Below are 13,353 nucleotides of genomic sequence, written 5' to 3' on the forward strand. Positions count from 1 at the left end.
GTGCAGAGAAACTATTCTTCTTTTACCTGTTTTCTAAGCCTTTACAGGAAACGTCTGTAAAAGCATTTTGGCCATGCCTGGACACAGATCATGGCAACATACGATGGACATGAGCATATAGTATTTTAAAAAGCCACGTGCAATCTGTATCTTCCAGCCTTTTATAGCTGCCTTTTCAGGTAACCGATGTTTTCGCTAATGCATTGATGCCAGCCACTTTTTCCAGAAAATTAAGCATATTTAAGCAGTGTTGTTCTTCCTCTACACCACCTTTCTGCCCGAGGTGCTCTGTAGCTACCATCTAGTGAAGTCTAATCATAGAATGTCACGGTTTGGGTTGGAAGGGACCTTAAAGATCATCTAGTTTTAAGCCTCCCACCACGGGCAGGGACATCTTCCACTAGACCAGGCTGCTCAAAGCCCCATCCAACCTGGCCTTGAACACTTCCAGGGATGTGGCGTGCCTGAAACAAGCCTGCTGTGTAGCTCTGCCCTCAGATACCCATGATATTCAGATGGCTTCAACCAGCTACAAATACGCTAGAAATGTAAAAGCTTTTATTCCTGCTTAAGTAAAAAGCTGAATTAAGTTACAGGTCTGTTGAATGTTAGCTCAATTTTGGAAGTAAGCAGGAAGAATAGAAATTATTTTCCTATTTTCTGTTAAAAAAACCTCCCAGCACTTCGTGATTCACTAAACATTACCAGGAAAATACTGCTCCAACATCTTCAGTGAGCCACGAGAATTTAAGGATTTCACAGGGAACAGCTGGAAAAAGGATACTTTTTTTTTTTTTTCCTTTCCCTGGAGGGGAAACGTATGCCTTTAGTGAATGACTTTTCACAGAGCAGCTGGGATTAATTCTTATTTTATAAACTTGGTACTTCACCTTTTGAATAACCTACCTCTGCATTCAAGGGTACAGGACATCAAAAGATGACGACAGATCTCTAAGACAGTCACAAAGCATGCATCACACTTCTGCCCCTATCAAGACTGCTCCCAATATGAACAGAGCAATTTCAGAAGCATGACTTCCTACTACTCTTCCTTTTGGATCTTAATGGTTTAATCTTTTGAACCACCATTTCTCACAGTGATATGAAAAGCATTAATACATTATGTATGTTCTCAAGGGTGACACCCTTACCTTTGCTTTATCTCGCATTGAACCCTTCCCAAGCACAGATATCTTAGCACCAGTTTCTTCCTGAAGTCTCTTGATGGTGTTGCCTTGAGGTCCCAAAATCTTTCCAACAAAGTTGAACTGTAAATGAAGGAAAAAAAAAAAAATTATCTCCAGAGCTCAGTAGCCTTAACAAAAGGTTTTCTGAAGGTTATGCGGGCTGACAAAAAATGTAGCCACTCCATTTTCTCTTCACCTCAGCAAAAAATACAGAGGAAAATTTAAGTTCCAGAACATTCTTTTCATGTAGAAATGTTCCACCAGAAAATCCAGCTAAATTGACTCATATAAAGCATTTAATTCTAACATCTACTCTCCAGTAGTTTTACAGGCAGCAAGTCTTAAAAGAGTTAAATGAGTTTTTAACTGTAAAACACAAAGCTCTACAGATGGAAGTATCTATTCTAGTAATAAAAGATCACAACTCTGCATCGCCATTTAGCTTTATCCCAAGACATTCTAGAAATGTAATATATTAGAAATAAGATCCTGCAAGCTTGCATAGGAAAAATTCCATAGCGATCGTGGAACACTGGTGTAACTCCTGATGACACTTTGACAGCTACTGTCTCAAAGTCAGCCATAAAATCCACAGAAAATAAGCAAATCACAGAGATTCAGTAAGCTATTTTCTGGCCCTCACCTTGGGGTACTGTTTGACAGGTATCAGAACTCGTTCTTTCAGTTTCATATTCTTGTGGGAAAATAAATCCAGGTAGTTCTCTTCCTCATCCTTCTTTGTTGTTTCACCCTTCTGCATTTTTTCAATTTCTAAACAAGATAAAAATAGGGCTGCTTATATTCCTCAAACAAGCATCATTTTAGAGTTTGAATTATGACAGGACATACCACCCTCATTCTCTGTGAATATATGAACGTTTCTAATTGTATTAATGGAATCTGGACAGAGGCTACCTCTTTATAGTGCTAGCCCAGCTTGCCTCTTCCTCCCTTCACATCTAGGATTCCAGAAGGCCAAAACCGGGATAACGAACAAAAATAAGAACAAACAGTAGAGAATGCCCTACAAATAACTTCAACAGGTAACAGTAGGAAACTGCCAGTACAGTTCTGCGTGTCGCTTCTGCTGTGTCTTCCCCTGTCAGTCCCCAACCTCACGCCTCCACCGCAAACACAGCACCCACGTGTAGGCTCCTAAACCTACAAAGGAACCAGCCCCAACTACGCTTAACTGCATATGCCTGCTCTAATGCAGCAGCCGTCAGCAAATCAGGCAAGTTTTTAATCATTCAAGCTGCTGCACTATTTGAAATCTGTAATTTCATTAGCGGTGCCAACACGTACTGACACTACGAATTTCAGTGACGTTGAAAACATTCCTAATAAACAGAAGCTCAAACGAGTGACATCCTAGAGGATGGTCTGGATTATGAAATTCTTATAAGCTGCATTTCATTCCATGAATGCAACTTCATCACACAAGCAATTCATAACAGGGTTTTTAAGTTGTAAGCCTGAGGCACATAGCCATAAAAACGTGTCAGAAGTCCTTAACTTGATGCAGGCGATGCAACTACAAATTTTCGTCTCTCAAAATAAGGTTCTGATTTTTAATTGTATATTGTGAATTACAGAATCTTGGAAAAACACTGATGTAGCGTGACTGAACTGAAGGCATGCTGCAGCCTGAGGGAGATCTGGAACAAAGTCCAAATAACCTTCTGGAAGTAGGTCATTAAGGTAGGCCAATCAGGAACTAGTCCACAAACACCTCAAATCTGGCTAGAAATTAAACTTCCACTGAGAGATGGCAGGAGACAGTTACCTCATAACAGACAACCCAAATGGAGAAAAATGAACATCATCTTCAAGGCAGGCTCTTACAGTCATTAATGCACTTTCCCTTGTACAAGAATAACACCCAAAATTTTTCATAAGAACATAGCCCATAGCTCACTGGCTTTTCTTTTCCAGAGATGTCTGCTCATGTACAGTTTTTATTTAATGGCCAACAACTAGATGACAAGTTCCCCCAAATTTGGAGCCAATCCATTATTACCGATTCCAAGTATCTGATGAACCATTATGCACTCTTTGGTCCAACTAACAAGAAGCTGTCACACCATACAGAGCCATCACAAATTATTATTTACAGATGCTTATTAGGAGAGGAGCGTGACCCTTCCTTAAAAATTAAACTGTGTCATTTCAACAGCAAACCCAAGAACTATAAATATTTCTTCTGAGTCGAAAGTGCTCTAAATACAACTTCTCACATCTCAGGGGAAAGAGAGACACTTTCACAAGATTACACACGTAACTGGATTAAAGCTGCAAGACAAAACTGAAACTGAAGACTGCTTAGTCATTACCAGAATTTAAAGAGGGCAGCTGCAATATCTTGTGTTTCCTGTGACTTCTGTCCATGTCAGAAACTATATGCTTCAGACTAAACATTCACGTTTACAGTCTCGGAAGACCAGCATATCAGATAGTTGAGGTATTATCCACCTAGTAATATTCTGGTATCATCCAAACAAAAATAGAAACAATGGGTTACCATCATCCTTCTGACCAGACTGCCAAACACAGCCTCAGGGGCTGAAAAGCATCTTTCAAATAATGCAGATCACAAGGAAGTCAAGCGACTAGAGGTGCAACCAAAAAACCCCACCACCTTAAGAAAACACCATCAAATGATCAATGTTTTAATTTTTCAGTTATGGACACAGTAATATAAATTGTTTTTTAGAGATCTAAATATAGAACTTGGAGATCGTGTTGCATAATTATGAAAAAAAGCCTAAATTTTGTATTTCTACTTGCAACAGTACTTTGGCTCCCTTACAGAAGTGTTACCATGACTCCTTAGTTTAAAAAAATTACCGGATCTAATCGCTTTGAAAAAAAGATGGCTTGATTTTTGCTTTAAAGAGAAATGATTTCCTGAAGACACTGCAAAAATGAAAAACTCAGAAGTTCAAGCACTGTCAAATTTATAAAGTAACCAAAAGAGCTGGCTGCCTTGGTTAGTTTTTTGTAGCTCTTTAATTTTAGCTACAAGAACAGATCAGAGAATCAAGATTTGGAAGCTAAAGATTGCACTGGTGGCCTCATCCTTCGGTTTCAGGCATAGCTTTAGACCCTGTAATGCAATGCAATTACTTCACAAATATTTTGGTTCTCCAGAAACAGTGAGTGAGTGAATTTCCGAAATTGCATTCTGCATATTAACAAGAAGTGTTTTCTATGCACACATCGAGAATAAAACCACCCTAACACTTTCTTCCTGTGAATTAAACTACCCAGAGGCATCTTCTACCTTGTCAAAACACAACGCAATCAGATGTAAGCCTCTGCAAATCAGTGAATCACAGTTCACACCAACCACACCACAAAACCCATTTTGCCTCCTGCAACAGTAGCAACGACATCTGGGAATCTGCCTGCAAGGGCAACAAATAATTAACCATTTGCTAAAAATATAATAATAATAATAATAATAATAATAATAAAAAAGCATTGGATCCACCATCACCACGTCTTCAAACGAAATACAAAACACAGGAGAAGCAAAAACCCTGCACAGCAGAATAGCTCTTCAGTTCTCAATTTAGGTCAGCGCGGGTGACCTAGCAGTCCCCTTCACACCTTCAGAACAAACTCCAAGTCTGGAAATAGGTGTGAAGGAGGACTGAAAGCATGCCACTCGTGACGTGTCCTACTGCTCCGGATTCCAGTGTTATCTGTATGCATTCTGGCTACGCAACATGAAGCAGTACTGAATGAACTGATGAGTGGTAGCAGTTTGTCAGACCACTTACTGATATGAAGGAGAAGCGTACGTATACCTTGAGGGATTAAGCATGCCTCATTTCAGTGCTGATTTTTTAAAGCCGTGTCAGAAGTGCAGCAGAAGGTTACCTTCTTGCCACGGGGAATGTCAGCAGTCTGGCGGCATGTGTGGCAGTGGTTTCCAGGACTTCATGTGGGGCAGTGATTGCATTGTCTCAGAAGAAATCCTAAGGGGTAGGTAAAGGGGGTTGGTAACACCGCTGCTTCACAAGGAGGAGGCTAAGCAGCCACAGTGCTACTCCTGATCTAAGCCCAAGCTCTTCCTTAACAAAAAATAAAACATATTAAACATTGTCCTGCAGCACACTCGTGCTCTGTAAGCAGAGACACATTCCGTTTATTCATAACACTGCGAGTATTACCTTAACGGTACAATAATACTGACCCCGTGCCCGCCCTCCCCCCAAAAAAACACCAAAACCCCAAAAGAGTTTGGGGATGGGAGCCTCTGGAAGAAAGCCCCCTCTCTCCTACACTACTGCTCCGCAGCTGGTTCGATTTCACAGGAGAGGAAGCAGGGACCTGTTCCTGGATGGACTCTGCCAACAGTGGAAGCTGTAGAATTTGGCAAGCCCGACCCCACTGCTTCCCTCCCGCTTTCTGCTGAAATACCCTCACCCTGCTCCAGCCTGTATGCTGGGATTCATATGCAGACAGCTCTGCTTTGGAGCTTTTGGCTGAGAAGAAAGGGGACTGCCACTAGCACAGGGAAAAGGGCCACGGGGAAGAAACGAAACACTGCTCAAGCATGAGGCAGGGAGGAGAAAGCCTGGAGGTGAGCTATGAGAAATGGCACAGGTAGCGGAGGCTCCCGGGAGAGAAGTGGGAGGAGGTAAGAGTCACAGCAGTGACAGGCAGGCTAGCATCAGCATCAAATAATGTTGGCATGGCTTAGCAATACATACATTCAAAAATGCAACAGCAAAATGGTATTAGCATATCACAGTCTGCAACATCTGGGCACAAGTTCAAGGCAGCAGTTACAGCTGCTTGGAGGGGGGGGGTAGGGCATACACTTGGAAACACAGAAATTCAGATAATCTTCTCCATTTCAGGCTAGTCTTAACTCCACGCGCAGCAAACTTCAGGACATTGTATTGCTTTGGGTTACAGGCAGTTTCTCATCACCCCTGTGACCTCAGCCCATCGCTAATCCCACTATTTGGTTCCTTGGCAAGTCACTCCGGCAAGGCCACCGCCCATCCATCTGACTTTCCCATGCAGCCCTTTTTCCTTCCTAGAACACACACAGACTGAATGAACCTGGCACAAGAACCGACACAGTCAGCGGGGGATTCTGTTTAAGAGTCCTCCAACACCTCAAGCTGCTCCCTGCTTTGCAACATGTTGCTCGGCGCTCCCTCCCTTCACGGGTCCTGCTCTAATACCCTACCCACGGCTCCAAATCCACCCCTCGCCACCCATCTCCATCCCTCACGGCTCCATGCATCTGGGGATGTACGGGGTTGCATTTAACATCAGGATCAGCTAGATGCTAGCTATATAGAAACTTGTTAATGGAATGACATAGCTCACATATCTATTTGCAGCATAGGAAGCTCAGAGATGACCAGCTCTTTTCACTTGGAGTTTCCTCACGAAATAAAAATAGCTAAGATTACCACAAGAATTTAAAAAAGAACCCCTACGCCTAGCTAACTCACTGGTGAATGTCACCCGTCTTCCCAATGCACGCAAGCAGAGAGGACTGTGCCGTTCAAAACACTGGCATCTCCTCCTGCTCTCCCCGCAGCAGATGGAGGGCATAAATCACAGCGAGGAAAAAGGGGTTTCTTGTTCCTATGGAAGAGGAAGGTCACACAGCCCCCAAATCACAGGTGTGAGGAAACATGGATCACATTCTAAGGTGCAAGAAATCCCAGTTTTCAGTTTCTGTTCAGGGTGCTGGGTAAGAAACCTTAAAACATAGCCACTTTACTGCCTTTTCATCACACAGTACATCTTTCAGGAATCAGTACCACATTGCTGTGCTGCCCTTCACCTCACTCCTAAATAATGCTAATTTTCTCTAGAAACGCTAAGAATGACAGAAGTATTTTGAACTACTTTTACAGATTGTTTTAAAAGAACTTTTATTTTCAACGTGGAACTCCCGTAGGGCCCCCTCCCAGAGGCAGGCAGGACAAGCAACTTGCACTCCTGAAAAAAGGCTGGAATAGAAATACTGCTGATATTGGATAATCAGTCATTTCTTCGTCTGGAAGTCATTTTGCTTAAGTTGTGCTGGCCATATGCATCACAATCTTTGGCCCAGAGCTAAATTCCAAAGTAAGTTTTACAGCAGTTTCTCCAACATGACATCCCCAAAGGGTGCCATGGCAGTTGCAGAATTCTGAACAATTCAGACCAGTTTGGGGTCACCTGTGCAAAAAGATTTAGTCACCGAAAACCACCGTATTATGCCATATTATCTCTCATGAGCTTCCTGCTCAGATCATCCTGAATTCGGACTGCTAGTGAATGCTCCCAAAGGACAGCAATTTCCAAAATATCCCAAGCAAGCACAAAACATCTGGAGCTCTTCCAATGATCAATTTTAAGTCTCATGAAGCTGCAGTCTACTATCAGCAATTTTCAAATTAATGAAGAAACCTCATAAATCCTTGTTATGCCACTCAAGTGAACGAAGCTTTACTAACTGGGCTGAGAACACTGTTCTTTGTGTGGGAATTAGCAAACTCCTTATGTTTCATTTCACTGGAAGGCATTATCACTGAGCTGTCGAGCATCAGCTGGCTAAAGGGTTTTTATTAATGAAAAACATTAATTTGATTGCAAATCGGATTATAAAACTAATTTATTTAGATCAAGATGTCCATGAGTGATGCCAAGTTACCCATGATGATATACCTCAGTTCCTTGCGCAATGGGAGACAGCAATTCCTAGGAATGATTTCCTCCATTAAAGGGCGAGCTAATAAAGTATCTAGCACTGCACCAACTATGGCAATACTATACATTTTAAAGACTTGAAAAGGCAAAAAAAATAAATCATTTCAAAGCAGAATGGTAAATACCAGAGCGCGAAGCACTCTGCTCATCTGCAGATTAAATTCCTGCGCTAGGTACCTCCCAGCTTCCCCCTAGACGCACATAAAGCAGTAAGTGGTGGCAAATATTTTAACTCCTTTCCATTTGAAGCTGACTACGGTGTCTTGAGGCAGCTGAACCTACTTGAGAGAAGCACCGACCGTGGGTGCACAGTGGAGACAGGGAAGAATCAGAGCTGCCAGGCGACTGGGCAGTGGTGATGGGGAAGGAGAAGGCCAGTCTGGGCACAGAACAAAGACTGCCATTTCCATTCCCTACTTAGGTTCATCAGAAGCATGAAACAAGCTCTAATACAGATTACCAGAGGAGAAAAATCAAAGAGCTCAGTACCCGTGCCTCACAGGGGCTCAAGCACACACAGGTAGAAAACCCCGGCTGCACAGTTCTCTTCAGTCCCCTCGCTCCCCAGGGATGGGAACAACCAATATAACCGCCCACCGCGTTTTAAAAAGAAACTTCTGGGTCTGCGTTCAATCCGGCCCAGGCCCTGCATTAAGCACTGGGCTAAAGAGAGATTAAATAACAGAAATATCTAAGCTTCAACCCCCCGGGGTCGCAGCTCGCACCGGGCAGGGCTGCCAGAAAGGGTCGGCGCAAAGGCCGCCCCAGCGAGGGGCTGCCCGGGGGTCCCTCTCCCCTCACAAGGGGGTCCCTAGGAGCTGCCTCGGACCCTGCCCGCCCCAGCGTGCACGGAGGGGGACCCTGCCCGGGGGTTCCACCTTGCCCAGTGCCCCGTACCTGCTGTGAGAAGCTGCATGGCGTGCGTGAAGGACGGGTCGAGGCTGTCCTTCTCGGCCATCAGCTCGGGCAGGTACTTGTTCTCCGGCTCCATCTTGACAGAGGCCCCGGGCAGCAGCGGGGTGGGGGCGGCGGCGGGGGCCTGAGCGGCCGAGGCGGCTGCCGTGGCGCTGGGCGGCAAGAGCGGCGGCGGCTGCGCCCCGGTGGCGGCCCCGCGGCCCCCCCCGCCACGGGGCGGCCGCCGCAGTGGGGGTGCCCCTTGCCGAGCGCCGCCGGGGCCCGGCCCCCGGCCCAGGCGGGCGGCGGGGTCGTCGCGGCGCTGCATGGGGCGGGGGGCGGCGGGCGGCGACGGAGCGAGCAGGCGCGGAGCGGAGCGGGCCGAGCGGCGCTGCCACACCGTCCGCCGCAGCGCCAGGGCCGGAAGTGAGGGGCCGGAAGGACCGCCCCCTGCCCCCCCTGCCGGCTCCCGCGCGGCCACCTCGCGCACCTCTGCGCCTGCGCAGGGCGCCGCGCGGCCCGCCCCCCACGTGCGCACGCGCGCTCCCCCACGGCGGGCTTCGGCGGCGCCGCGCTCCCCGGGCGCATGCGCAGTGCTGGGCCCGTGGGAGAGCGAGCGAGCCACGTGTGTAGGGAGCACGCCCGCCGTTATTCCTGCGCATGCGCAGGCCCGACGGCGTGACATTAGTCACAGGCTGGTGCGAGAATGAGCCTCCGGCCGGCTCACGGCGCCTGCGCGTTGCTGTGCCGCATGCGCGGCGGCTGCCCGCGCCAGGCCCGGGAGGCTGCCGCGCCTGCGCCCCCCGCGCTTCCTCTAGGCGGCAGCGCTGAGGCATGGAGGGCGCTGTGGGGGCTTGGGCCGGGGGCGAGAGGGGCAGCGCTGCCCCCTCGCCTGGCCTCCGCAGGGACGGTAAGCCAGCGCGGCCTGCCTCGGGGGCTGGGCCCATGGCCGGCCTGTGCTCGCAGAGCTGCCCTGCGGTACGGGGTCGTGGCACCACCCGTGTGGGAGCTGAGTTTTCCCCCTCCGGCCTTCATAGCCCTGCCCTGAAGTACAGGGCCGTGGCAGCTCCCGTGTGGGAGCTGAGCCTTCTTCCTCCCCTCGTAGCCCTGCCTTGTGCTATAGGCCATGGCAGTGCCTGTGTGGGAGCTGAGCTTTCCTCTTCCTCCCTTCATAGCTCTGCCCTGCAGTATAGGGCCGTGGCAGTGCCTGTGTGGGAGCTGAGCTTTCCTCTTCTTCCCTGCAGGGCTGTGACTGCACTGGCTGGGAAGGCAACCCCTTGGCGTACGTGTCATGTTGGCCCTGTGCTTTAGAGAGAACAATTTATTTCTGTGTGGCAGGTGATATCACACGGTGTTGAAGAGGGAAGAACAAGAATCTTACCAGCTACAATTATTGGAGGTTAAGGAGCTCCATTTCAAGATGCTGGGGTGGAGCTAGTCTTGTCTGAAGTTTTGAAACCCAGCAAAGTGGCATTGAACAGTTTTTCAGTCAGGGTGATTGCAAATGTGAAAACCCTAGTGTGCAGGCAGCAGTTATTTAACTGGCATACAGGATACATTTCAGGCACTGCAGCTCCTTAATTTAGTATCAGGTGTGGCTTTTTGTTAGTAATTTGACAGTCACAGCACAAGAACATGGGATAATTTGTAAAATTACACATATGCTTTAGCCTGCTAAGGAAGTGTGTGATTCTTATTTGATCTTTCAATATCTTGTGACAGACCACTGCTGCAACAGCCCCTTCTTTGCAGAGCTGAAGCTGATGTTCATGGACAGATGTAACCTCCAATGTCATCAGGTAATGGCCTGAACCTCGCCCTTGTCCCTCTTGCCTCCAGGGTGCCGTTTCCAAACGGCCCCCCCCGAACCTGTGCAAACCTGTCACTCAGTGGTCAACGGCTGCACAAAATGACTCCCCTGTGTAAGGAAGCTCCTGCTATCAATAGCTTCAGAGCAGCGTGTGTCCCTGCTCTGTGTGCGTGATCTGCTCCTCCTTTGTCAGTTCCCTCCTCATTCACATACTGTTTCTTTTTCCTTCACCCCTGTTGTGTACCTTCAATGTCATTCTTGCATATTTTCCACTGAGATTCTTTCCCTGCCTGCCATCCCTGTCTCATCCTTACTCACAGCTGCGTCACTTGTAAATGCCATGGCACCTTCCCAGAGCTGGGATGAACAAAGTCTCTTTCCTGGTAACGGGCTGTCATTGCCCCAGGGTTTCCACCTGCTGCCGCAGCCATGCTCTCTGAGCCCACACAGCTCCCATCTTCCCACCACTTCTACTGTGCTCACAGAGCTGTGGGTGGCAGCAGTCATTAGCTATTTGATTTGGACCCATTCCTCAAAGAACTTCAGAAAAAAAAATAAAATTTGTGACTCCTTTAGAGTGTGTTTCAGTTTTTAGAGCTGGGTTGCCTGCTGGGACCCTGGACTGGAAATTAGGAAATCTGGGACCATTTTCCAATATTTCCCAGGCTTACTCAGTGAATCTGGACACTTTACTTAACCAGTCAGTTCACAATCTGTGAATTAAGTAACTTCTACCATCATTCTTCATATTGTCTGGTCTGCTCAGGGTGGAAAGGGGCTGAGACATTCCTTTGTTATTACCTTACACAGCCTACAGAGAGAGCAGCGAAGCCCTGAGCTTGGCCAGAGTCTCCAGCTGCTTCAGAAATAGTCACTGGGCATAAAATGGACACGTTTTCCTTCCAGACAGCGCCAGGCTGAGGGCAGAGAAGTGAAGTGTTTTCCTCTAGCTGAAAATAGGAGATGGTGTGTGTTTTGGGCCGTCCTTGCTTTGTCTTCCCAGTGTTTGTTCCTCTGTGAATGTCTTCTGGGAGCAGCTGATGGCTGGTGTGGATGCAATTGCTTCTGACCGGACTGTTCATCAGCTCTTGGAGCAAATGTCTTTGTTTTGCTGCAGAAGAGGAAGAGGCCCAGCAGCCTGGAGCACTTGATATTGTGCGTTATGCAAATGGCTGTGCGTCAGAGGCAGGGCTGCCTGCTCTGCTGCTGCCTGCTCAGGCGAGAGGCCCTGCGGAGGGCTTCCCGTGGGAGCAGAGAACAGAGGAACTCTTGTTCCAGCTCTTGCTGGTGCTGCTTCCAGCACAGTTGCCCGCTTGCTGGGCTGGGCCAGCAGCAGCAATGCCCGTGGGAATGGTCTATGTCCTGTGGTTCTGTCCTTTGCTTCTGTATTTATCTCAGCTGGCTGAAAAGGACACGTTAGTCCGTGGCTCCAAATGAAGGTACTTGTTACAGGGGATTAATAAACGGTAACCTCAGAGATGCTAACCCTGCTGTTATTAGGGATCTTTGGGAGCCTCAGTGATTTTCATCCCATGGCTAAATGTTTCTTCTCCCAGGAGGCCGGAGCAATTGCAGAGCCAGAGCCCTGTGCCACGTCCCGACGCTGGGGCAGGCTGCCACGGTCCTTGCAGCCACTCTCCATCAGCAGGGCAGCTTTTTGGGGAGAAAACATCACTCCGTGCTCAGGAAAGCCTTGCCTTGGCCCAGCTGAGGGGGTCTCCGTGCCGGCTCCACGTGGCATTTTGTCGGCCTGCCTCTGCTGGGTGGTGTTGGTTCCCCAAGCACGGTCGCACCCTTGCCGAGACAGGCGATGCTGGGAGGGGCCCGGGGCTGGCACCTTGGGTGGCCCAAGGCCACGCAGTCGGGCCAGTCTTCGGCCAAGCGTGGGGCTTCCAACGGGCCAGCATCCTGCCACCACCACACTGAGTCACCGTGTCCGCTGCTCCGCCCCGGAGCAGGGAACCGGATCAATAGGGCATTCACGTAGTTCGGCCCCGAGGGCCCGCTCCCCCTGCGCTCTCAGCCGTGCCGGGGCTGTAAACGCCGGTGCTTCCCCCAGGGCTCCTTCCCCCGGGACGCTCGGCCGCCAGCCCGTGTCCGCCGGTGCGGGCAGGGGAAGCGGAAGCCGTGGGAAGCGCCGGGCGGGCCGAACCACTGAGCGAGGCGGGGGGGGGGGGGGGGGGGGAAGGGGGAAGCGGCCTGTACCACTGCTGCTGTGCACTGGCGGGGAGGGGGGATGTGGTGGGTTGCTGCCGTGGAAGGGTCCGCGCGCACGTGCGGCCGGAGGGCTGGTCCAAGTGCCCTGGAGCGGCGAGGGGGGACCGGGGTGTACCAAGATGGCTGGGGACAGTAGGGCGGCGCGGTTCGCTTCATGCCGCGGTCGCAGCCGGGGGCGGGCAAGTGGGGCAGGGCGAGCCGCCCCCGGGTTCTTGGGCCGTATTAGGAAGGGCCATACCAATGCCCAAGGGGGGAAAGAGGGCTATACCAATGCTGCCTCCCTCACGGGGGTGCGTGGGGATGTCGAAGGCCTGTTTCAACAGCGCCGGGATGGAGGAAGCCGTTCCCCGCAGCGCGGTGAGGACCCGGCTGCTCGCACGGCAAGCCGCGGCAGTGCGGAGCGAGGCCGCCCCAACGCTTCTCACGCCGCGGTCGGCATACCCCCAGCACCCCCGCTGCTCTGCGGGTGGACACGCCCGGCGCGTTAAAGCGGAGCGGGGGGAGGGGGGGCGGACC

At 49.5% G+C, this 13,353-nt stretch overlaps 2 protein-coding genes across 2 annotated transcripts in view; one reads left to right on the forward strand and one right to left on the reverse strand.

Moving 5' to 3' along the window:
• Positions 1-9,249, reverse strand: part of KHDRBS1 (KH RNA binding domain containing, signal transduction associated 1) — a 23,148-nt gene extending 13,899 nt beyond the window's left edge. The window contains exons 1-3 of the mRNA XM_055704264.1: positions 8,814-9,249; positions 1,831-1,958; positions 1,152-1,268 (exon numbers count right to left, since the gene is read on the reverse strand). Coding sequence (XP_055560239.1) covers positions 1,152-1,268; positions 1,831-1,958; positions 8,814-9,138 — 570 coding nt within the window. The 5' untranslated portion in view covers positions 9,139-9,249. The remainder of the gene's footprint in view (positions 1-1,151; positions 1,269-1,830; positions 1,959-8,813) is intronic.
• Positions 9,250-9,627: 378 nt separating this feature from the next.
• On the forward strand, positions 9,628-13,325 carry LOC129735628 (spidroin-1-like). The gene is made up of 3 exons (XM_055704883.1): positions 9,628-9,720; positions 10,533-10,609; positions 11,624-13,325. The coding sequence occupies exon 3, from the start codon at positions 12,099-12,101 to the stop codon at positions 13,323-13,325; it is 1,227 nt and encodes a 408-aa protein (XP_055560858.1). The 5' UTR covers positions 9,628-9,720; positions 10,533-10,609; positions 11,624-12,098.
• The last annotated feature ends 28 nt before the right edge of the window (positions 13,326-13,353 follow it).

This window comes from Falco cherrug, chromosome 3, assembly GCF_023634085.1.
Source record: "Falco cherrug isolate bFalChe1 chromosome 3, bFalChe1.pri, whole genome shotgun sequence".
In the NCBI taxonomy this organism is placed as follows: domain Eukaryota; kingdom Metazoa; phylum Chordata; class Aves; order Falconiformes; family Falconidae; genus Falco; species Falco cherrug.

Coding starts and splice junctions, on each gene's coding strand:
- LOC129735628 (XM_055704883.1), top strand. CDS start 12,099: ATGCTAACCCTGCTGTTATTAGGGATCTTTGGGAGCCTCAGTGATTTT.